Source organism: Bison bison, unplaced genomic scaffold (genome assembly GCF_000754665.1).
Source record: "Bison bison bison isolate TAMUID 2011002044 unplaced genomic scaffold, Bison_UMD1.0 scf7180017864032, whole genome shotgun sequence".
Lineage (NCBI taxonomy): Eukaryota > Metazoa > Chordata > Mammalia > Artiodactyla > Bovidae > Bison > Bison bison.
The window spans coordinates 3,412,385-3,436,937 of NW_011494604.1; the positions used below are offsets into that span (position 1 = coordinate 3,412,385).

A 24,553-nucleotide genomic window follows, 5' to 3' on the forward strand; every position below is an offset into this window, starting at 1 on the left:
TCAGTATTAGCAGGTATCTCTTTGGAATTAGAGTAGAAAAGAAGGAACTTTTACTTTTTTTGTTCTCCTCTATACTAATTTTTATAATGACTATGTAGTCCTTTTTTACAATGAACTTCATTATACAAGTATGAAAAAAGTCAAAGTACACATCTCTGAGACTGATCTAGCTAGATGGATGCTATCAGAGCCTTGTCTATGACTTCCAATTTGGGCACTATTTGATCTAAGAAAGAGTATAACTCTCACTCAGTACCACTATCTCACAATTCCAGATCAATTAATTAGGTATCAAATATTACACAGAACTATATGAAAAGTGTTAGGAAACTAGCTATGTTACTAAAGAATATAGAAAGAAAACTCAATGGCACCCCACTCCAGTACTCTTGCCTAGAAAACCCCATGGACGGAGGAGCCTGGTGGGCTGCAGTCCATGGGGTCGCTGAGGGTCGGGCACGACTGAGCAACTTCACTTTCACTTTTCACTTTCATGCACTGGAGAAGGAAATGGCAACCCACTCCAGTGTTCTTGCCTGGAGAATCCCAGGGATGGGGGAGCCTGGCGGGCTGCCGTCTATGGGGTCGCACAGAGTCGGACACGACTGAAGCGACTTAGCAGCAAGGGGAAAAAAAAAGTTGAGTCTAACAACTTTAAGAGCACTGGAGAATACTGAAAAATAGACCATTCTAGGTTAGCTCCCTAAAACAACCGACTAATAGAGATACTTTGATTCATTTACTTACCAGGTGAGTCGAAATCAATAATAATAAGCAATAATATGACTCTCATCAGGAAAAACTATAAAGCAAGATTACTTATTCTATGTTTTCTGCTAAAACGGATTCCTATCAAATAGGATACTTTCTAAGAGCCACATAAAAGAGTAAAATCTTGTTTAAAAAAATAACCTTGGGGAACTGATATAAACTACCATCTATTCTCTTTAAAACAAGTTCAATTAATAAATCTATTTCTGAAAATAATATTCAAAGAGTATGATGAAGTGAAAAGTATTTGAATGGGGGGGTACTCTTTAAAGCATGCAGACACACAAAAAGTCAACACAAATGCCTCAAAAGACAAGGACCCAAGAGTCAATAAACATAAAATTACTTCTGAATCCCTCAAATGAACTTTAAAAGAAACAAAGAGTAGTAAGAACTGGCTATAATAAATAATTTTATTGAAAAGTATACAGTGTAATAGAGATAACAAGTTGGGATTTAGCCAAAAAGAGAGGAAGAAACATATCCTACCAATGACTATTTAAGCAAATAAAATCAAATAGATTTGTCACCTTTCAAGATGATTGTGAAAGATCATTGATAACAATAAATGTAATCCAATCCTGTGACTAAAACAGAGTGCAAAATACATGGCAAAATTAGTATTTTAAAATCACTGACACAAATAAAATAATACTTTTTTCTTCTCATTTTGTTAAATAGGAAAGGAAAAGACACTTATTCCAGAACATGTACTCAAATTCCTAGCAACAGCATGTTAAAGTTTTATTCACTGAAACAAAAGGTATTTGGGGAAATGTCTATATAATCCTTCTTAAACTAATGACAGGATTTAAGGCAACTTTTAAAACTAAAAACAAAAGAGAGGTTTTACAGCAATGGCCAAATATGTCTTGAGTTTCCTAAGCCATTAAAATAATCATGAATACAAAATGCATAAAAGGATGTCTACAATTCTATTCATACCGCTTTCAGAACAGAAATTCATGACTAAAATCTTCATGACTGCTAAAGTATATTTTTTTCAGGAATCACAAACACTTGAAATACTTTACACTTTATTATATCACTATATGACGGGAGCATGATTTTTTTTTTTATAGCTCCTAATTTACATAAAATGGGATCTTCCCAACCCAGGGAGTGAACCTGGGTCTCCTGCACTACAGGCAGATTCTTTACCAACTCAGCTACCAGGCAATTTCCTTGGGTAGGGAAGATCCCCTGGAGAAGGAAATGGCAACCCACTCCAGTATTCTTGCCTGGAAAATCCTATGGATGGAGGAGCTTGTAGGCCATAGTCCATGGGGTCGCAAAAGAGTTGGACATACTTGACTATAAATTATTTAAAAAATTCTTTCAAAAAAGTGCAATTCAGTACTTTTCTAGGAAACAAATGTGGCATTTATCATTACAAATAACAATTTGTTTCTTTCTGTCAATATAAACATGTCTTTTACTCTTCAACATATCTGATATCAGTTGGAAAAATATAGTCCACAAAGTTTCCAATCCCTTTTCTATAAAAAGAATTAAAAGGACAAGCCAAATACTTTTTTTTTTCAAATTTCTGAAATTAATTTTTAAGTTGAAAAGCTTTCTAACACAACGCTATCCAAAACGTCCTGAAATAATGGAAATGTTCTTTATGCTGTCTAATACAGAAGTCATTAACCACATGTGACTATTGAGCACTTGAAATGTAGCTAATGCAACTAAGGAACTGAAATACTAATTTTAGTTCATTTTAATTCAAATTTCTAACATGCTAGAAAACTAAGTTCTAATGAGCATACTACAGACATCTGAAAGTTGGCTTGCAGATTGCTGTTGAAAATGTACAGCCACATAGCTGAAGCTGGGTGATTGATTTAGAGTAATACGGTCATGATAAATCCTGAAAGCCAGCAGTTATCACAAATGAAGAACTTTACTTAGCAACTATCACAGAACAATAGGGAGTTTATACAGGTTACAGAACCTAAACTGTTATTAACAGTTTAAGGAAACACAAACCTCAAGTTTCTGTTTTGAATTAACTAAAAAGTTAATATGAAGTAAAGTTCTGTGACTTCCAAGTGAATTAGCAAATAAAAGGAAAAAAAAATCAACATGTTCAATATCTATTTTTAAAAAGACTTTAGCATACACTCTAGAAAGGATGAAAGGCCTTGGAGCTTAAGTTTTCACACTGTGAGGAACCTAGATCATACTGTTCTACATCAACACCCTCTCTTTAATTCAAAAATGTATATTCATGATCCCAAGATCTGCCCTTCACAACTCTGCCTTACCAGCAGGAATGCATAAGTAATAAGGAAGGGATATAATTTCTCATCTCTGTTAAGTTCTTCTATAAAGCAATATTACACAAATCCTAAATTCTGGCATTTGGTATTCAGTATGAGATAACTTTCCATTGATTCATTCTCAGAATGGACTCAGATTTATCATCATCTATTAGGAGTAATAGGACTCAACTATGGACTACCCAGAATTTGGAATATCAAGCAGATATTTAAGACGCATTAGAAGAACAAGGAGTTGAGAAAAGTTCAAAATATGCTGGTAAATGAAGAGATAAAAAGCAACATGTTCCTATGCTCGGTATGCATATCAAAGAAGCACTGAAGTACATATACCAAAATGTTAGAAGTGATTATATCCAGTGACAAGGGGATAACAGAGTATTTATCCTAGAGCTATGTATACCTATGTTCACCCAAAAACCTACACATCAATGTTCACAGCAGTTTTATCTGTAATAGCCAAAACATGGAAACAACTAAAATGTCCCTTATTTGCCTACAAAAGTCCATCTAGTCAAAGCTATGGTTTTTCCAGTAGCCGTGTATGGATGTGAGAGTTGGACCATAAAGCAAGCTGAGCGCCAAAGAATTGATACTTCTGAACTGTGGTGTTGGAGAATACTCTTGAGAGTCCCTTGGACTCCAAGGAGATCAAATCAGTCAATCCTCAAGGAAATCAGTACTGAATATTCATTGGAAGGACTGATGTTGACGCTGAAACTCCAGAACTTTGGCCACCTGATGCAAAGATTGAAGGAAAAGACCCTGATGCTGGGAAAGATTGAAGGCAGGAGGAGGAGGTGACAACAGAGGGTGAGATGGTTGGAGGGCATCACCGACTCGATGGACATGAGTTTGAGCAAGCTCCAGGAATTGGTGATGGACAGGGATGTCCGGCGTGCTGCAGTCCATTGGGTCGCAAAGAATAAGACATGACTGAGCAACTGAACTGACTGACTTAACAACCATACCATGGAATTGTGTGTGTGTGCTTAGTCACTCAGTCGTGTCCGACTCTGCAACCCCATGGACTATAGCCCACCAGTCCATGAGGATTCTCCAGGCAAGAATACCAGAGTGGGTTGCCATGCCCTCCTACAGGGGATCTTCCCAACCCAGGGATCGAACCCAAGCCTCCCACACCACAGGCAGATTCTTTACCATCTGAGTCACCAGGGAAGCCCAAAGATACTGGAGTGGGTAGCCTATCCCCTCTCCAAGGGATCTTCCTGACCCAGAAAATCGAACCAGGGTCTCCTGCATTGCAAGTGGATTCTTAACCAGCTGAGCTATACCATGGAATACTACTATATATTAAAAAAAAAAAAAAGAACAAAGCATTTATATATATAACAACTCAGATGGCTCTCGAGGGCATTACATTAAGTGAAAAAAGTCAATCTCAAAAGGTCACTTAATATATTGATTCCAGTATCTATTGATTCCAATATCTCAAATAAAATATTCTCAAAATGATGACGTTTTAGAGACAAAAAACAGAGTAGGGTAGGATAGCCAGGGGTTAGGAATGGTGGGGGCAACAAGAAGCAGTGTGACTACAGAGCGGTAGCACCAGGGAGATCTTTGGTATGAAGGATTAGTTCTGTATCTACTTGTAGGATAAAGCATACAAAAATGGACATGTTGTAGCAATGTCAACTTCTTTATTTTGAGATTTTGTACTATAGTTATATAAAATGCAATCACTGGGGAGAAACTGCCAGACTGGTTACATGGAACATCTCTGTATTATTTTTGCAACTACTTATGAATCTATATAATTTCAAAATTAAGGTTCTTTTAAAGAAAACAAAAGGATAAATCTTATCCCTTCCCCTTCCTGACTTTCCCTATCTACTTAGGCTCCATAAACCATTCACCTCTAAGGCCATACTGTGGAGCAAAACATGGTTTCAGGTCCTAGACAGAATGAAGAGGGTACTGGCATGGGAGGGCTGCCCAAAGCAAGACATCAGAGTGTAAGCAGAGAGAGGAAGTTCTCCAGATAAAAGGGCAGTTCAGCATGAAAGTGTCAGAGCCCAAGCAACATAAAGAAGGGTCTATGCTGTGGGTGAACAGCAGCCTTGAGCAAGGTACCAGAACTAAGTGGTGTGAGGACTGAGCATGGACCAGCACAGTGTACAAGGAGGGATCCATGTGGTGACTGAGGCCCAGCACAATTGCCAAAGCACATGCAGGGGGAGGAAGGCATCCATACAGGAGACAAGGGATGGCTTGCACTGCCATGGAGTACAGGAGCTGGGTGAAGAGAGTATACCTGTATAGGAAGAGGAGAAGGGCAACAGTGCTAAAGGGAAAATAGTTACATACAGGGGTTGGGAGGAGGATCTGATCAATTAAGTAAATAAATACATTAAGAATAACAGAACCAGGCTTATTACTGTCTGAGAAAGGACTCATAAAATATGGGAGGAAGCAAACTAAAATGTACTCCATGGTAATAGACTATAATTGGAGGTATCAGTGTGAACTCATGGTTTTCAATACTTACAGATAAATGGATAATTATAGATGTAAATGTATGTACATATATACATATAAATGTATGTAAGTATGTACATATATATATACTCTCTGGCTTTATCCACTAACAGTCCTGGGAGCAGTTATACTCCACCAGCAATGAGCAGCACACTGAGCACTCAGATCTTGGCTTCTAAATACCATTCTCCACTAAAATGAACTAGGACTCCTTAGAAAAAATGTCTTGATTCCAGGGATGGGCATGTAAAATACAATATAAACCTAGAACATCTCATGACTTAAAGGAAGTGCTCAAGGACTGATGGGACAGGTCAAAAGAACACAGAAGCCAACCTGAAGAGGCTCGGATTGGCCAAATCATCAACTAAGCATTAATCATAGTAGTAGATTTTACCCAGTGAATAAAACTTCAAAATCAATATTGGTACAAATAAACAAATGAACAAATTTCAAAGTATGATGAGGGATAAGATTAACTTTACACTGGCAAAACCTGGCAGACCCTAGCTCAATTAACTGATCAAAGTGAACCATCATCAGAAGGGGGAAAATAAAAATCATGTGCCACCTGTTCAAACCCAAACCACTTTTTGCAATACACCTGCCAAAGTAACAACTTAAGTCTAAGAGGAAAAATCATATAAACCTGAACTGAATGACATTCTACAAAATAAATGGCAATTTTTACGTATGATGATCATAAAATTTTTAAAGAGAGGAACTAACCCAGACTAAAGAAAACTAAAGAGACATGACAGTTAATGCAATGTATAATCTTAACTGGATCCTTCTGCAAACAAACTTTAATGCCTGGAGAATAAGTAGATGAGTAAGGATATAAAAGAGTTATGTAAAGAACAAATGTATGGATACCAAGAGGGAAAGGGGATGGGTGGGAGAAATTGGGAGACTGGAACTGACATATATGCACTACTGATTCTGTGTATAAATTAGATAACTAATGAGAACCTACCAGATAGCACAGGGAACTCTACTAGATCCTCTATGGTAACCTAAATGGGAAGGAAATCCAAAAGAGGGGATGTATAACGCATAGATGATTCGTTTTTGCTATACAACAGAAACTACCACAACATTATAAAGCAACTATACTCCAATAAAAATAAATTAAAAAAAAAAAAAAAAGAATACAACTAGCCAACTTGACCTAATTGACATTTACAAAAAACCCTCCCGACAACAGTCAGACTCCACATTCTTCTCAAGTGAATACAGAGCATTCACCAGGTAACCACACAGTAGACCTTGTAAGACTCAACACACTTCAAAGGACGTAAGTTGTACATGTATAGCCTCTGACCACAATGACTAAATATCAATGACAAAAAGATACCTGGAAAACTTCAAATATTCAGAAATTAAGCATGGGTCACAAAGAAATCACAAAAGAAATTGAGAACTTTAGAGCTTAAAATGCTTACATCAAAAAGAAAGATCTAACTACCAAACCTTCTACTTTAAAAAGCTAAGAAAATAAGAACAAATTAAAATAAAGTAAGCAGAAGGAAAGAAATAACTTGAGAGTAAAGATGAAAGTTGAAATGAACAATGTGTGTGTGCATTCAGTATTGTCTGATTCTTTGTAACCCCATGAACTATAGCCTGCCAAGCTCCTCTGTCCATGGAGTTTTCCTGGCCATGACTGCAATTTCCTTCTCCAGACAATCTTCCCTCCCAGGGATCGAACCATGTCTCCTGCATCTCCTGCACTGGTAGGTGCATTCTTTACTAATGACGCACTAAAAACAAAACTTATTCTTTGAAGAGACCAGAAAAACCGACAAATTTCTACCCAGATTAATCAAGAAAAAGACAACTGGCACTATCAAGGTGAAAACAGAAATTATTACAAGTCCTTTAGACAGTAAAGGAATTGAGAAAATATTATGAAAATTTTTGTTCAGTCAAAAAATGAACTCCTAGGCATATACCCTGAGGAAATCAAAACTGAAAAAGACACATGTACCCCAAAGTTCACTGCAGCACTATTTACAATAGCTAGAACATGGAAGCAACCTAGATGTCCACCAACAGATGAATGGATAAAGAAGCTGTGGTACATACATACAATGGAATACTACTCAGCTATGAAAAAGAACACATCTGAATCTGTTCTAATGATGTGGACAAAACTAGAGCCTATTATACAGAGTGAAAGTCAGAAAGAGAAGTATAAATATCGTGTACTGACACATATATATGGAATCTAAAGAGAGGACACTGATGAATTTATTTTCAGGGGAGCAATGGAGAAACAGACATAGAGAACAAACCTGAGGACACAGTGGGAGGAGAGGAGGGAGAAGGGGAGCTGTATGGAGAGAACAACACAGAAATCTACAATGCCATATGTACAACAGACACCCAATGGGAATTTGTTGTATGACTCAGGGAACTCAAACAGGGGCTCTGTGAAAGGCTGAAGGGTGGGGTGGGGAGGGAGATGGGAGGAATGTTCAGGGACGAGAGGACATGGATAAACCTGTGGCTGATTCATGTTGATGTTTGCCAGAAACCAAAATTCTGTAAAGCAATTATCCTTCAATTAAAAAAAATTTTTAATGAAAAATATAATTTGTCAAAACTAAATCAAGAAAAAATTTAAATCTGATTAGTTTTTTTATGTTTTAAAAGTTAAATATGGAAGTAAAAACTTTCTCACAAAGGAAACTCAACCCTAGATTAAGTTATTGGTAAAGTCCACTAAATATATATTATTATGATAGAAATAACACGAATTTTCTATAAACTTTCAGAAAATAGAGAAGGAACTATTTTTTTATGAGGCAAATATGCCTAAAACAAGACTGCAAGAAAACAATATGCCTCATAAACATATACATAAACATTCTTTTTAAAAAAAATCAGTAAACTGAATCCAAGAACATATAAAAAGGACAATGTATCATGACCAAGTACAATTTATCCCAGGAATGCAGGATTGGCTTAACATTTGAAAATCAGTAAGTTCACTTTAAGAAAAGGAAGGAAAATCATATGATCATCTAATAGATGCAGAAAAAATATCAATGAGCCCTTGTGAATTATTATAATCAGACTTCCATAAAGGTAAAACTTCCAAAACAATTTATATTAAAAGTTTATCAAACTATACATAAGAATGTGTACATTTTATATATATTCGTGTATTTTCTGTGTGTTCAAGTTAAAGTCATTATGAAATGTAATGTGATACACTGGTAAATCCTCAAAGCTCAGAATTCATTGCTTGACCTTAGGTAATAGGCTTAATCTTTCTGAGCCTCTCTTTCCTCAGCTGTAAAAAATGGGAATAATGCTGAGTATCTTACAGCATTGCTGTGAAGAATAAGTATGATATTGGGTTTAAAAAAAAAAAAAGAAAAAGAAAAAATATCAATGAAGTTATACATCCATTCACAACTTTAAAAGAAATCTCAGCAAACTACAAAGAAAACATCTTCCACCTCATAAATAAACATAACCTATGAAAAATTTATAGCTAAAACAATTATTAATGGTGAAAAACTCAATACAGTCCCCTAAAGATCAGGAAAAAAGCAAAAATATTGACTCTTACCACTTTTATTCAACACTGTTCTGGAAGCCTAGTCCATACAATAAGGAAGAAAAAAGTAAAAAACATATAAATTGGAAAGGAAGATTTAAAATGTATGGACAATAGGGACCCTGAAAAAAACAGAAGGAGCCTTACTAGAACAGGTACATATAACAAGATCACAGGATACATGGTCAACATAAAAAGAATCAACTGCATTCCTATGTACTAGTCACGAACAATTAGACACTGAAGTTTTTTTTTTAAACACCATTTACAATAACATCTTAAACATGGAATACTTAAGGATAAACTTAACCAAATAAATATGTCCAGAAACTCTGATAAAAACTATGCCAAGAGAAGTTAGAGAAAAGCAAAATAAACGTAACAATACATCATGTTCATGGACTGGAAGCCTCTACTTTTTAGTTGCTGGTTTTTATCAAGTCAATATATATAATCAATGCAATCCCAACTAAAACCCAGATAGTTCATTTTACAGAAACTGAAAGGCTGATCCTGCATTTTACATGAAAATGCAAACAAACTAGAACAGTCACAGTAATCTGCCAAAGAATAACAAAACTGGAAGACCTACACTACCTGATCTCAGGATTTTGTATAGAAAATATACCAATCAAGAGTAATACTGATGCAAAGATAGAAACTAGATTAAACAAAATGAAAACAGAAGAGAAATAGCTTAACTTCTATAAAAATGTACCCAGAAGAAATTAAAAAAAACTTTTTTAACAACATTCACAGTGACTTTATTCATAAAGGTTGAAAACTAGAGGTAATAAATAACCATAAAGAGGGAAATAAAATTTAAGGATAGTATAACAGAATGTTAATCAATAATGAAAAGAATGAACTACTTACTGATAACACTAAACCAACATGGAAAACTACAGAAACACTATGCTGAGCAAAAGAAGCTGGAGAGAAGCGTTACACATGATTCCATTCATAGAGTTCTCACATTAGAACTGTGTCTGACTCTTTGCAACCCCATGTACGGTAGCCCACCAGGCTCCTCTGTCCACAGGATTCTCCAGGAAAGAATACTGGAGTGGACATCCATTCCCTTCTCCAGGGAATCTTTTCAGCCCAGGGACTGAACCCATGTCTCCCACACTGCAGGCAGATTCTTTACCGTCTGAGGCAACAGGGAAGCCCAAACTTCTCAAGAGACAACATTAATCTATGATGGGGAGGGTGGGGTACGGGGAGGGGAATCAGAACAATTGTTGTGGAGTGGACTGACCAAGAAGAAAACAAACTTTCCAGCTTTCCAGGATGATAAAAATATTCTATATCTTGATGCGTTATGGGTTACATACAAGTTTATGCAGCTGTCAAAATTCTGAATTGTAACTTAGGATCCACATTTCACTTCAAACTTTTTCTCAATTAAAAAAGATTTCTTTCACTCAAAAAATATATGACTGCCTACCACAGCCCAGTTACTGAGAACATAAAGTTAAAATACAAGTTTCAGAAAAGAGACCTCATGGTCTCACAAGCAAAGAAATGAAAAGTTAGTTATAATGAAAAATTACAAAGGAAAAGTTTTGAGAAGTGAAAAACAGTAGACTGCCAAACAAAGAATATTACAGGTATATCCAACATGTACAGAAGAGAAAAAATCATACTGGACCTGGGCAACTAATCTAATTTCAATGTACTTAAACTATGAAGTGGGCAGTAGGGGTTGCAGGGGCTGGATAAGATGAGAAGAGACCTGATTCAAAGGCTCTTTTAGCCCAAGCAAAAGAGTGCATTTCAGCTTTTTAGCAAAAAGAAACCTCTGAAAATTTTCTGGGAGGAAAATGATAAGTATAAATCTCATTTTGAAAAGATCATTATAGAAATCATCTGAAAAACAGACAGGTATGGCTCAGGTTACAATCAGTCCAAGAAGAAAGCTATTACCATCAACAGACTATTTTATTCTTTTCAATCTCACATGCATTTGCCAAGGCAAACATTTAGGGCAGACAAAACACACAACTTCATAAATGTAAAAGAATAAACAATCATACAATATACATTCTCAGACCATAAATGAATTAAAACTATAGATCAGTAACAAAAAAATAGCTGAAAAAATCCCCAAAACTTGGGAGATTAAGTAACACACTTTCAAATAACACATGAATCAAAGAACGTATCTCAGAAAAAAAAGATAAAATGAACCAAATGAAAATAAAAATACAACTTATCAAAAGTTGTGGAACACTGTGAACGCAGCGCTTAGAGAGAAATTTGTATTACTGAACGCTATATGTGTGTGTGTGTTCAGTAGCAAAGTCGTGTCCAACTCTTCTGCAACCCCATGGACTGCAGCCCACCAGGCTCTTCTGTCCGTGGATTCTCCAGACAAGAACACTGGTGGGTTGCCATGCCCTCCGCCAGGGAATCTTTCCAACACAGGGACTGAACTTGTGTCTCCTGCATTGGCAGGTAGGTTCTTTACCACTAGTGCCACCTGAGAAGCCCAAAAACCATGGGTGGCAAATTAAATCCAAAATAATATAAGAAAAGATACCAAAAAAATTAGAGGAGAAATCAATGAAATTGAAAACTGGAAAACAACAGAAAAAAATCAAAAGCTAATTCTCTAAAAATTAATAAGCTTTTACTAGGGGGAGGTAACAATGGAGAACTGGTGTTAAGTGGGTATAGAAATCCAGCTTTGCAAGACAAAAACAGTTCTAGAGATCTACCGTACAACGAGAGTGCAATTAACTGTACACTGACACTGGATGTAATACTATATGCTTAAAAACTGTTAAGACAAAGAGCAGCCTCTACTCACTGCAACTAGAGAAAGCCCGCACACAGCAAGGAAGACCCAGTGCAACCAAAAATAAATAAATAAGCAACTGTTGACATACTTAAAAAAAAAAGGCAGCGAGCCTCTTGTCGGGCTAAGACAAAAAGACATAAATTACTGATACCAGAAATTAAGGTGGGAACATCATTACAGACCTCATGGACACTAAAAGGATAATAAAAGAATACTATGAACAACTCTATGCCCACAAATTTGATAACCTAGATGAACTGAACCAATTCCTCAGCAGATACAATCTGTCAAAACTCACATAAGAAGAAACATACAATCTGAATCTATAGCTATTAAAGACACTGAATTACTAACCTTCCAAAAAGCAAAGTACCAGGCCCTACAGATTCACTGGTGAATTCCATCAAACACTCAAGGAAGAAACTGTACCAACTCTCTACAATCTCTCCCAGAAGACCGAAGCAGAGTGAATATTCCTAACTCATTCTATGAAACCAGGGTTACTCTAACATCAAAACAAAGATACTGCAAGAAAAGAAAACTAGACCAATCTATCAATCCTCAACAGGTACTAGTAAAGTGAATTTAAAAAATGTATAAAAATACTATACACCACAACAAAGTGGGATTTCTTCCAGGTATGCAAGGCTGATTCAGCATTAAAAAATTAATTAATGTAATTCATCACCATCAACAGGTAGAAAAAGGAAAAGGCTACTGCAATAGACTAGGTAAAAGTTGGTGAGCACATGTATTAGAACACAACTGTAAGTAGTTATCCACTCATTCACATCATGTGCTAACACATGGGCCATAATGAAAAATAAGACAAAATTCATGCTCTCAAAGAGCCTACTATCTATTACAGACAAACTGAACAAGTCCCTACTGCAGGGAGTAAACCTAGACTGGACAGAAGTGGCAGGCTGATGATGATGCAGCACTAATCAGTTTAAAAAACAGAGAGGGGTTATGATTAAGGGGAATATTACAAGTAGGATACATGAAGGTCCTAAAGCAAAAGAAAAAGCACAGTATATCAGAAGTACTGAAAGGATGAGGTTTAATATCACATAAAGAATAGAAGATTTTATGACAGTAGTAGTTTTGCTGATCATCAGGTAAAAATAAAGACACAAGGAGGCAAAAAACACCACTCAGCTTCTCAGACTCCCCGCCTGCGTCAGCACCATGCTCAGGAAGGCCCTGCTCCTCTGCCTGGTTTGCCCTGGCTGTGACTTATCCCACACTACTCCCAAAATTCACTACTGACCTACAGTCAGTCAACCACTGAACTACTAGACTTGATCAGTGCCCAAATTCAGAAACTATCACTGACTTGTACTTAAAGAACACACAGACTTTTGCGTTGCTTACTGATGTGGAATTAAATACGCTCAGTACTGAGAAAGAAATCACTGAGGCCAGAGCTGATTACAATTCACTTCACAAAGATAATTTTGGAGTGAAGATTATAAAGAGGTCATTGCTGGTTGTTCCAAAGAGCCTGTGACTGAAGCACCAAATGAGCCCTGAACCTTCAGGGGAAGCAACAAGTCCAGCTCACTGTTTTTGTTTGTTACTGTTGTTGTTTGTTTTTTTTTTTCCAGAAAATGTACAACTTTCTAAAAAGATTGTGAGTCTCTGAACAAGCCTACCACTCCATTACAGAAGCTTGGATAACTACAAAGACTGTGAAACATAGCATGTATCCACTTGGGGATAAGCAGAAACTATACACAGAAGAAGGGCATCTCATAATATTGTAAGCATGTCCCATTTAATGTGGGCTCAATAAATGCTCCTTTGAATTGAAAAAAAATTTACGGGTATCTACAAAAGAGTATCTTAGGTGATGACCTGTGACATCAAGGTTAAACAGGAAAGACTGAAAGGGTGAAATACTTTTTAAAGATAATGAAAAAATAAAAGAAGGCAGGAATTGCCAACAGTTACAAAATTTGAAGGAAAAATTCTCAAGTACATGATTTTTTTCTAGCTATGCTCCAGATTCAATCCTTATACTTTTTTTTTCTTCTAATCCTTCTATTCTTTAAGGAGAAATCCAAAAGTTAAAACAAAGTATCCTTCAAAATTAAGCACTTAAAATTTAACACACAGTAATCCTGACAAATGTTATCCAGAAAATATGTTTCTAAAATGTACATAATACAAAAACTTAATTTTGCCTTATCATGATTTTTATTAATATTTGGTATATTTATTTTAGAACACACATTTGAACTATTTATATTCAGATTTTAAACATTTTTTGAAATTTCTTCAATGACGGTATCACTTAACAGAAAATTAATTATGTTTCTAACTAAGTTTAATATCTTATAAAGGAATTACTTACAGGGACATTAAGTGCATACTGTAGTCCTTGAGGAAGTCTTTCATGTGTTTCCATCTGCTCTTCATCATTTTTCACTGTCTCCTCATGGACCATGAGTTCATCATGTGATATCATATCCTGTTGTCTCATTTCACTTTCTTGTAACACTTCATCTGCAGCAAGGATCTCCTGGTGAGGCATACTCCGATCTTGAAGCACCGATTCCTGCAGTTCCCCAGACACGGTAGACTGGCCAGACACTCCACCCATTACAACCATTGCCCTGGAAGACTGCATTTCGTCTATGCCGCCACATTTAAGAAATAATCCTTCCAGTTTGTCGTCAATGTTCATGCTTAAGTATAACTGCCTAGAAAGACCAAGTTTGGCAACAAAGCATAATAAATTAGTTTTATATGTCTACTTGAATTTTTTAAATTTCAAATTATGAAAGGTATCCATACTTCAATAAAAGTTTTATTCACATAATTCAATATTGCCTCCAATTTAAAAATTACCAGTAAATTTCCAAAAGCCGGTAGGAAACACAAATCTTTATTTCTGACATTAAGGCACTAATCTATTTCATTATGAAAAATGAGCATGAAATAAAGCAAACTGGGAGAAAGTATTTGTAACACCAGATGGCTCCATATCCTTTAATATATTAAAACATCTTAAAATTAAAATAAGAAATAACATTAAGAAATAAACTGAGAGAATACTATCAGGTAAATCATAAAGAAAAATTAGAAACAGTCACTAAATATATAAAATAGTAGTCACAGCAGTATCAAAGAAATGAACATTAAAACCATATTTTATCCCCCAAATTGATAACAACTCTTAAAAAATACATCCAAGGTTGAGCTCACAGGGAAAAAAATCTACTGACAGTGGGAGTACTTTAGTTCAACTCTTTCCAAAGGTAATTTGGTACACTGTATCAAAACCCAGAAAAATGCATATGTTCTTTGAACTGGTGATAAATAATACTTTTAGGAAACTACCCTGATGAAATCAGAAATGCATAGAAAGATATGCATGAAAAATCACTATGGCAGTACTTTAATACTGAAAAACTGGAATTACACTAAGTATTCAACAAAAAGAAACTGGGTTAAATTATATCAATATGTACATTTTAAAACTAAAATAACGGTTGCCCCACTCAATAAATTTACTAAAAATTATTGAATTGTACTCTTAGAATGGGCAAATTTTATTTTATATAAATTATATCTCAAAGTTTTTCTTACAAATAGAATCGGAAAAATGGCTATGCTTGTGTGAGGAGACTGTTAATAGGAGGTAGGAAAAGTGGGCTATCTGGGAGCAGACATTTTTTCTTGAGTGGAATGCTGGCTATACAGGTGTGCCCACTTTGTAAAATTTTAAGATGTGTATCTGTGATATGCACACATTTCTGTCAGTTATTATACTTCAATAAAAAGTTAAGTCTGTTTAAATTATAAAAAAAATACAGTCAAAAAATATTCTTGAAAAATATTTTAAAATTTTGGCAAACAGCCCAATATATTAAAGGAAATGTGTATGTAAATATGTGTCTGAATGTATACAGCTTTACTGAAAATGCTAACATTAATATTACCACTGGGTAGTGAAATTACTAATTTTTTTCATACTTGTATTTCTCTCTAATTTGAACTTTCTATAAAGTAATTTTATTTCTTTTAAATGCTTTAAATTTGTTAAAATGGAAAAAGTATTTTCATTACTAATATACTCTTAAATAGTTGCGCATGATTAAATTTAAGAGGTCATAAGAATTAGACCCTACTAAATAATTACATTATCTTTTTTCCCCATTATTATAGGAAAAATAGGCAATATTAAGCCTGCTCTTCTAACTTTGGTTGCTATAGATTCATACTCCCTTGTGTTACTTGAGGAACTAGCATAATAATCTTGAAATCCAAAGACATTTTACCTTAAAGCCTGTCAAGGCACTGGTATGGCTTGTTTTTTACCAGGCTGTATAAAATAAACACACACACTCACCCAACATGAAAGGACTGTATTAAGTATAAATCAATGAGGTAGTAATGGTTACTACTTTAATCACAGCTTTCAAATGTTAAATTTAAATACACTACTGAAATCTAAAGTAATCTTTCATTTACTAACATCGTCTAAGGAGAAAACTTTATTTAAATGTACAGCTCAAAAAATGGGGTTTTCCAGGTGGCTCAGTGGTAAAGAATCTGTTTGCCAAGCAGGAGACTCGGGTTCAATCCCTGGGTCAGGAAGATCCTCTGGAGAGGGAAATAGCAGCCCACTCCAAAATTCTTGCCTGGGAAATCCCATGAACAGAGGAGCCAGGTGGGCTAGAGTCCATGGGGTTGCAAAAGAGTCAGATACGACTTAGCAACTCAACAAAAATACAACAGCTTAAAAACAGCTCACATAAACAGTAACATAAACAAAAGAAAAATGTAATTCATACTTGCTGTGTCTTCCCTGGAACCAGGTAGTATCATAAATCCAGAAGACATACTGGACAAAGGAACAAGAATTTAATTTCCCTTTTTGAAATATTTTAGTAGTCTAAATGACAAATATTTAAAACACATCACCAAATAACTATCCTCTTCAAATATTCTATTTATTACATGTCTTAGAGAATAAACTATCCTACAACTAATAAACTTAAGTCTCCTAGGGTTAAAATTTGCTTATTTCTTTGGAAATCCTTACCAAATCAATTATATACTTCTAGTCTATTTACTGTTTTCCTAAAGGACTCAAAAGGGACCAATATATACACAAAGCCACCCTTTACTGCTCTGACATCTGCTATTGCCACATACATCATTATTAAACACACACACACACACACACACACACCCTGGGAGCTTTTAAAGAATATGGGAGAAGTAAAATGAAGTAATCATTAAAAGCAGACATTAATAAAAGACATTAGACAAACTAACCTAGGACAGACTGTTTTTTTTTTTTAAGATTACCAAAAGTTAAAGCTGACTTACTAACCCACTGCAAGGTCTACATTTCCTTAAAGCAGTGGTCCTCATCTCCAATGTTTTTTATAATGTACCTCATCAATTTAAAAAAATTTAGTATATCCTAATATACGGTGGTGGTGGTTTAGTTGCTAAGTCGTGTCTGACTCTTGCAACCCCCCACCAGGCTTCTCTGTCCATGGGATTCTCCAGGCAAGAATACTGGAGTGGCCTGCCATTTCCTTCCATTTCCATCCCATTTCCAAGGGATGTTCCCAACCCAGGAATCAAACCCAGGTATCCTGCATTGCAGGCAGATTCTTTCACCAACTGAGCTATGAGGGAAGCCCTATCCTAATATATGCATAATGCCTACAACTATACTCCTATAATAGTGTTAACATATACTAAACCTAGTAAAACAAACATAAAAATTTAATTTTTAAAAAACTAATCTTATCCCTAACATCAGGCTGGAACAGTAGGTATTGAGGAAGTCAAAATACTTTGGAGGTAGAGAATATTTGGGGGAAGAAAGGTTAAGTATGCAAAAAAAAAAAAAAAAGTGCCAGAATGAGGCATCTGAAACAGGAAGATTCCACAACTCAATAAGGAAGTAGTAAATGGAATGGGAAGTGGAAACACTGTAAATAAAGGGCAAACTTGACCTCTATGAAAATTTTCTTGAAAACAGTCCATATAGACAGAAAAAGGAATCGATCTTCCTTTTTCACATTTGGTTTCTTATTCCTCTAACCCCAAATTAACCTATATATTTCAAGTTACTGGCTGGCCTAGAAACTGTTTCTGAGACAATTTCCCTGAAATACCAGAAAATATTAAGATATCAACACAGACTTCAATATCAAGGAACACTGCTCTGACAGTTTTAAAGTCAGCTTTGGAAATATCTATCAAAATGAAAACTGCTGACCACTGACATAACAATCTCATTGCTAGGAGTATATATAATCCTATATTATGTGCTTAGTCATAAAAATTAACCAAAGATTTATGTACAAGGATGTGACCTTTTAATGGAAAAAGACTGGAAACGGCCTAAGCATCCTCTTAATGGAAAACTTGTTTTAACTATGATTCAGCCACACAGTGGAATACACATTAGCCATTAAAATAAATGAGACAGCTGTATGTGCTGGGTAAAAAGTTCTCCAAGATACATGGGGGGAAAAAAATCAAGGAGAAGACATACAGACAAATAAGTGAGCCATACTTGTATCACATTATCTTAACCAGTGTTGGGGCAGAGAAAGCTGGACAGGAAATAAACAAGGCTCTCAAACAAAGTTAATTTCATTAAACTGAAATGAAAGTGAAGTCGCTCAGTCCTGTCTGACTCTTTGCAACCCCATGGACTGTAGCCTATCAGGGTCCTCTGTCCATGGGATTCTCCAGGCAAGAATATTGGAGTGAGTTGCCGTTTCCTTCTCCAAGGGATCTTCCCAACCCAGGGATAGAACCCGGGTCTCCCTCATTGCCGGCGAACACTTTACCATCTGAGCCACCAGGGAAGCCCCATGGTAAAAGGGAAAAGGACAAAGTTACCCTAAGAAAAATGATCAGGAAAAGTACGTTTTTAACTGTCCTTGAAGCTCTCACCAACCTTAAATTTCTCCCTTACACCTCCTATGTGACCTCAGTCAAAGCTCCCATGTGCTTCACTTCACTGCACATTCAAAAACCCAAACCTGCAAAAGATTCCATGTATGCTCAAAAGTTAACACAGGTTACTTTCCCTCTAATTTCAGTTATTTTCAGGAAGATTCAGTCAAGTACAAAGAAATGAAACTGATGTTATCAATCCACACTAAGATGTGAATATTTAAGTGTCTCTTTCTGCTAAATCTTCAAAAAGCCAACTATTTTTTGACCCACATGTCTATATAATTAATGGAATATTACACATCAGAGAGAAAGAAAAAATGCTTAAGTCATGCCTCTTACATGAAAGGCTGCTCTGGAAGGAAAAAATAAATAACTAATCTACATCCCCAGGAGCCTCTGTCAAACAGGGGGAAAGAATGACTAGATGGAGGAATAAGCTCTAAGCCACCCTGAGCTCCTTATAACGATCCATTATTTTGCATGTGAAGGAAGTTTGGGTAGCTGACAAAGAATATAATATCGCAGAGCTATTAAGATCCAAGACAGGATGGACAATGATGTTCTAGAAATAACTCAGCTAAAGGTGAAATGGCACTCCTTCTGGAGTTAGCCAGAACACAGATTACTAAAAACCAGAACTTAGGAAGACACAGAAGGAAGGAAGGGGCCTACCTCGGGCCAATTTCTCCCTCCAACAGATTACTTCAAATGCTGCATTCTTTTCCTCCTTCCAAGTTTAATCCTTCCATCTCCATCCCTCTGCCAGAGAAGCTAGAAGGTATACATAATAACAGGGATACTGAAGGGATCACAATTCAGCTTTCTGCTCCATTCACACACCCACACACACCCTCACTATCCTTCAGTATTGAAAAATGTTTGGTTCAGTCGTATAAAATTAATCCAAGTTACAGCCAATTAAGTAATCCTAAACACGTAAGCCTAACAGCAGTGCAGTACTTAAAAAGAGAATATAAATTGTAAGCCATCACTTTCTCCAGTCTTCCAGAACTGGAGACCCTTCCAGACAGTTGACCCTTCTTGTCACATTCTAATTTAATGCTTCTTTCTAATCAACTGTGTGCAATCAAATAGAAACTAAGCTTTATATTAATAGATTTGTATAAGTTGAAATAGAGTAAATAAGCTTTGAGTTAGGGCTTTTAATAAGGAGTCAAACACATAGGCTTTAATATAAGCATTTGAGACAAGTATTTTCTCAGTCTGGGCTTGTTTTCAGAGGACAAAGTTAACAGAGGCATAATATATGAATAAGTTGGGCCTTATTACTCATTTTTAATCAATTATACAAGGCACTTAAAATGCTGAGGTTTTTTATGGGAATTCTATGCAATGAATGAAGAAAATGTCTCTCCAAATTTATTAATAGGTTTGAGGCTATATTACAAAATTCAGAGATTAGCATAACCTGGAGAAGAAAGAAAACTAACATGTGCTGAGGATCTACTATAAGACAATATGCTGGGCACACTGGTGTGTTACTTCACTTAATGTTTACAGTTTAACACTCAAGACACTAACAGTATATGCCCATTTAACAGATGCAGAAACTGGAGCTCACCCAAAGTTACATAGCTAGGAGGTAAACTGGGATTTGAAGACAAACTTCCTTGGTTTAATGCACATTTTACCATACCATACTACCTCCTGTCTTGAAAAGGCCCTGGACACTAAGAGCTCACTCAACTCATTCTCTTCTCACCCACCCACTGAGGCCACCCTGTCACCACTGCTTGGCTCGATAAAGCAATCCAACCCCCCATAGTTGGCTCCTCCCATCTCATGGCTACCATGGGAAAATTCTATGTGGCACAGAATCCCTTTTTTCCTTGATCAGGGATGGACACTTTCCACAATTCCTATTTTCTACTTCTGCCTCAGTGCATTTCTCCTTCATTCTTTTTTCATGGAATTATACACCCTCTAAATCCTTCCACTCTTTCTTCAAACCTTTACCAAGTTATTTTAGGAAAATCTCTCTCTTTCCTTTACTTTCCCATTTTCACTCGGAAATTTTAAAAACAATCCTGAATATGGCTGATAAATGTAGGAGCTATGCCAAAGATACACCTATATCAAGAAAAAAAAGGGCTATATGTTTTAAACTGAAAACAGATTTGAAGATTTGTGCAATACTCTTCTCAAATTCTTAAAGTATCTAATTTCTCCTTCAGAATAAAGGTGATTTATTCATCTGCCATTTTATCACCTTTAATTAAATCTGTACTCAACCATGAAAGAAATATTTCTCACTTAAAGATATTGCTTTTGTGTTTCTTTCACTGAGTTTGGCTGTAATATTATTTTCCATTAACATTTACTGAATAATATAAAACATTAAATGAGTCAAAACAGATTATAGTGGGCAAACCTAAATATCATTCTTTTCTAAAAAAAAAAGTAATTTCCAACTCCAAATATTCTCCCAAATTAAAAATAGCCTGCTTTTATACCAGAACCCAATCACTTGTAGGCAAAACAGAAGTACTTAAAGGAATCTCAAACAGATTTTTTTTAAAAAGCTAGATTTCACAAATTACTTCTGATTCAAAGTATTTTTCAACAAACTCATCTGAAGGATGCCAGTTAATTTGGATAGTAATATTTCTAACCTATGTAGGATTCAGTAAGAAATTATGCCTTACAAACATCAGCATTACAAATACAAATATCAATCAGCCTTAAGATCAAATTGGTACTACAAGGCAACAAAGAAACCCTTGATAAAAACGGATTTAACAATCTGCCTTTTGTCACTCCTAAGTTTTCTATTCCTTCTCATCCTTCAAAAGGTTGATTTAAGCAAAAACTGCTTCATCTCTAATTTAAAAACAAGACTTACCTCTTATCTAGGGATATTTTACCTCCAGAAACCCCTTCAGATCACCTTTGTATAACTACCATCTTGCATCTACAAAGCTTATCTTGTAAACTATGCCCCCTGATTTTTAAATTGATACTATTCAAAATATCCTAATAGGAGGATCATTTATAATAACCACAGCTAAACAAAATGGCCTTTCTTATTAGTGCCAGTGACAATAAAAGATGTTTACTAAAGGAATTTACGGAGTAAGATAAATCACCTTATACAACATGACAACTAAATAAAAACCTATGATCATTTTCTAACCACAGAAAATTAATTTAAAAATATTTAAACCAAAGTTAACAGGCATCTCCATATATATGATGCTCTGCTCAAATAAAGCAGAATCTAAGCATATTCTCTATTCCAAATACTTGTCACTAGTCTTCTAATACAATGTAACAATAAGAAATTAGTGCTATTTGGAAATACCAAACATCAAACTTATGTCAACTATTGGTTGAGAAACAGCTACATTTAAAAGGGAGAGGGAAAGGGTAAAAACGAACCAAGTAAAACAGAATCCTACATTCTGCTAAATCTAGCTGTTTCATTCATCTCACTTTATGCCAATACCAAAAATTCAAACATTAATATTAAAAATAATTAATCTTGAGGAAACTATAAATTTTCTAGCCCTGTATACTAAAAATATAAAAAATACTTCCTAAACTTCCCTGTATACAAGTTTACCTAGTCCAAACACCTAAGTGATTTTTAACATGTACTATATAATAACAAAGACTCATTCCAAAACAGAGAAGTGTTAACTATCCAAATCAACATTTTTTAAACACTGGACAAATGTTCTCACTTATCAGTACAAACCTTATTTGTGAAGTACAATAAAACTAAAAATGTATTCGTCACCTTCAATGCCAAAAACACCTACAATGTCTTACAACCGTTTACTAAAAGCTAAATCAAGAGGCCTGATATAAATACAAGTATACTAATTTATCAAAACTGTTATCTTAAATCTCAGAAAAAGGTAACAAGGTTAATATATGTTGATGTTGACATAAAATACAATGGAAAACTGATAACTAATTTCCAACCCGTTAATAAATTCTCTTATAGAAGCATACTATTTAATATTTGTTTAAATAAAATATTTAAACGGCATAAGAATCACAAAATGTAATCACAATGAAATACTTCTCATTTAAAAAAACAAGTATATAATGTCTCTGGGAATAAGTTGTTCTGATGAGATCTGAACATTTAGAATAACAGACTTTTTAGAGTTAGAAGGAACCAGTTACACATCATTTAGCTTTATGTGTAGCTAAAAGATCATCTCACCCGAGGTCCTCATCCTTGCCTTAAGAGTCTAAAAACATTAAATAAATCACATCAATCTAATGGCAGTGAAACAAAATAAGGAATTTTTTCAAATCAATTTTAAGACCTTATTCCATCTTATGATATCAAAATTAGCGGTATTTAATCAAAGAACTATGATGACTATTCACAAAACTAAAATTGCCTCAAAACTCAAGTAAGAACAATTTCCCAAGTATTATCACAGCCCAAGAGTTAATACGTCTTAGATGATAAAAATTATATTTTAATTTTAGAGCAACTAGATAAATAGAAAGTAAATCTGACAAATCCTAACGTAAGAGACAACTAGCTGACCCCTAGATGCTGTTCTCTCCTTCTCCCCCAAAAATAAAATATTAAATGAGACACATATGACCTAGATCCTAGATAAGACTCATTTTCCAGCCTTCCTTGCAGCTGGCTGTGGTCATGTGACAGTTACAGTCAATGGGATATGAATAGAAATGATATACATAACTCTCCTAAAGGGAAAAGGAATGTTCTTCCCTTATCCTTCTTTCTATTGGCAGGCATGATGGTACCTTCTTGGACCACAAGACAGAAGGCACATATTAACAACAGCAAAGCAAGACTAAGACGTAGGTCATGATGATTCTGGAGCTTCCAGACAATCCTGAATTTGTTTATATGGACTTTTCAAATAAACATATTTCTACCATTTTAAGCACCTATTATAGTTGACAAGTCTAAATTTTAACCAATATACTTAATATAAATGATTATTAAATTATCTACATGATTGCTTCCTTATATTGGCATAAACAAACATACAATATGAAAGAATGTACAGTAACTGGTATGTTCTTTCACATTTAAAAAATTGTATGCCAAACACCATTAACTTTGATTAACAGGTCTAATTTTCCAATGTATGAAAATAGCTTTCTGGAAATTCTGGAAAACTTAATGTGGGTGTGTATGTGTTGATGACAGATGGGTGAAAAATGCGAAATAGCCTGCTGAGAAAAAGGGTTAAAGAAGGAAACACCTTCCCACTTAAATTTCATCTAAGATTACATAATAAGCTACACAGATCTTCCTGTGTTAAACTTAAAACCCAAAACTATATCTTTATTCATCAATTTTCTCTTAGTACTGTTTTCTGAAAAAAAAAAAAAAAATTAAATCCCAAGTTTCTTCCAGATATAAACACAACATAAACTATTACACAAACCCAACATGAAAATCCAGCAGCCAAAAAAAAAAAAGTTCTATATTAGAAAAATTTACTTATTCATGATTATGAAAAGTTAAGTACTGAAGTTACCTGAGACTAATGTAAAAATGAAGACTTCAAGGAAGGGAATGCTGTAGAGTTGAAAAAGAAATCATGGTTGAGTTTCTACCTTTCAAAGACTTCAGAAACCCTCAGTACCACCTCAATTGCTTATGCCATCCAATTCCTACAAAAAAAAAAAAAAAAAAAAAAAAAA

General features: G+C 35.1%; 1 protein-coding gene across 6 annotated transcripts in view; it reads right to left on the reverse strand.

Moving 5' to 3' along the window:
• ZNF148 (zinc finger protein 148) overlaps positions 1-24,553 on the reverse strand; it is a 131,826-nt gene that overhangs the window by 70,911 nt on the left and 36,362 nt on the right. For 3 of the 6 annotated variants that reach the window (XM_010834283.1, XM_010834286.1, XM_010834285.1), the window contains exons 3-5: positions 24,388-24,523; positions 16,744-16,793; positions 14,298-14,646 (exon numbers count right to left, since the gene is read on the reverse strand). In XM_010834283.1, coding sequence (XP_010832585.1) covers positions 14,298-14,630 — 333 coding nt within the window. In that variant the 5' untranslated portion in view covers positions 14,631-14,646; positions 16,744-16,793; positions 24,388-24,523. Of the gene's footprint in view, positions 1-14,297; positions 14,647-16,743; positions 16,794-19,555; positions 19,655-24,387; positions 24,524-24,553 lie in introns of all 6 variants that reach the window. The other 3 variants (XM_010834284.1, XM_010834288.1, XM_010834287.1) reach the window with 3 other exon arrangements.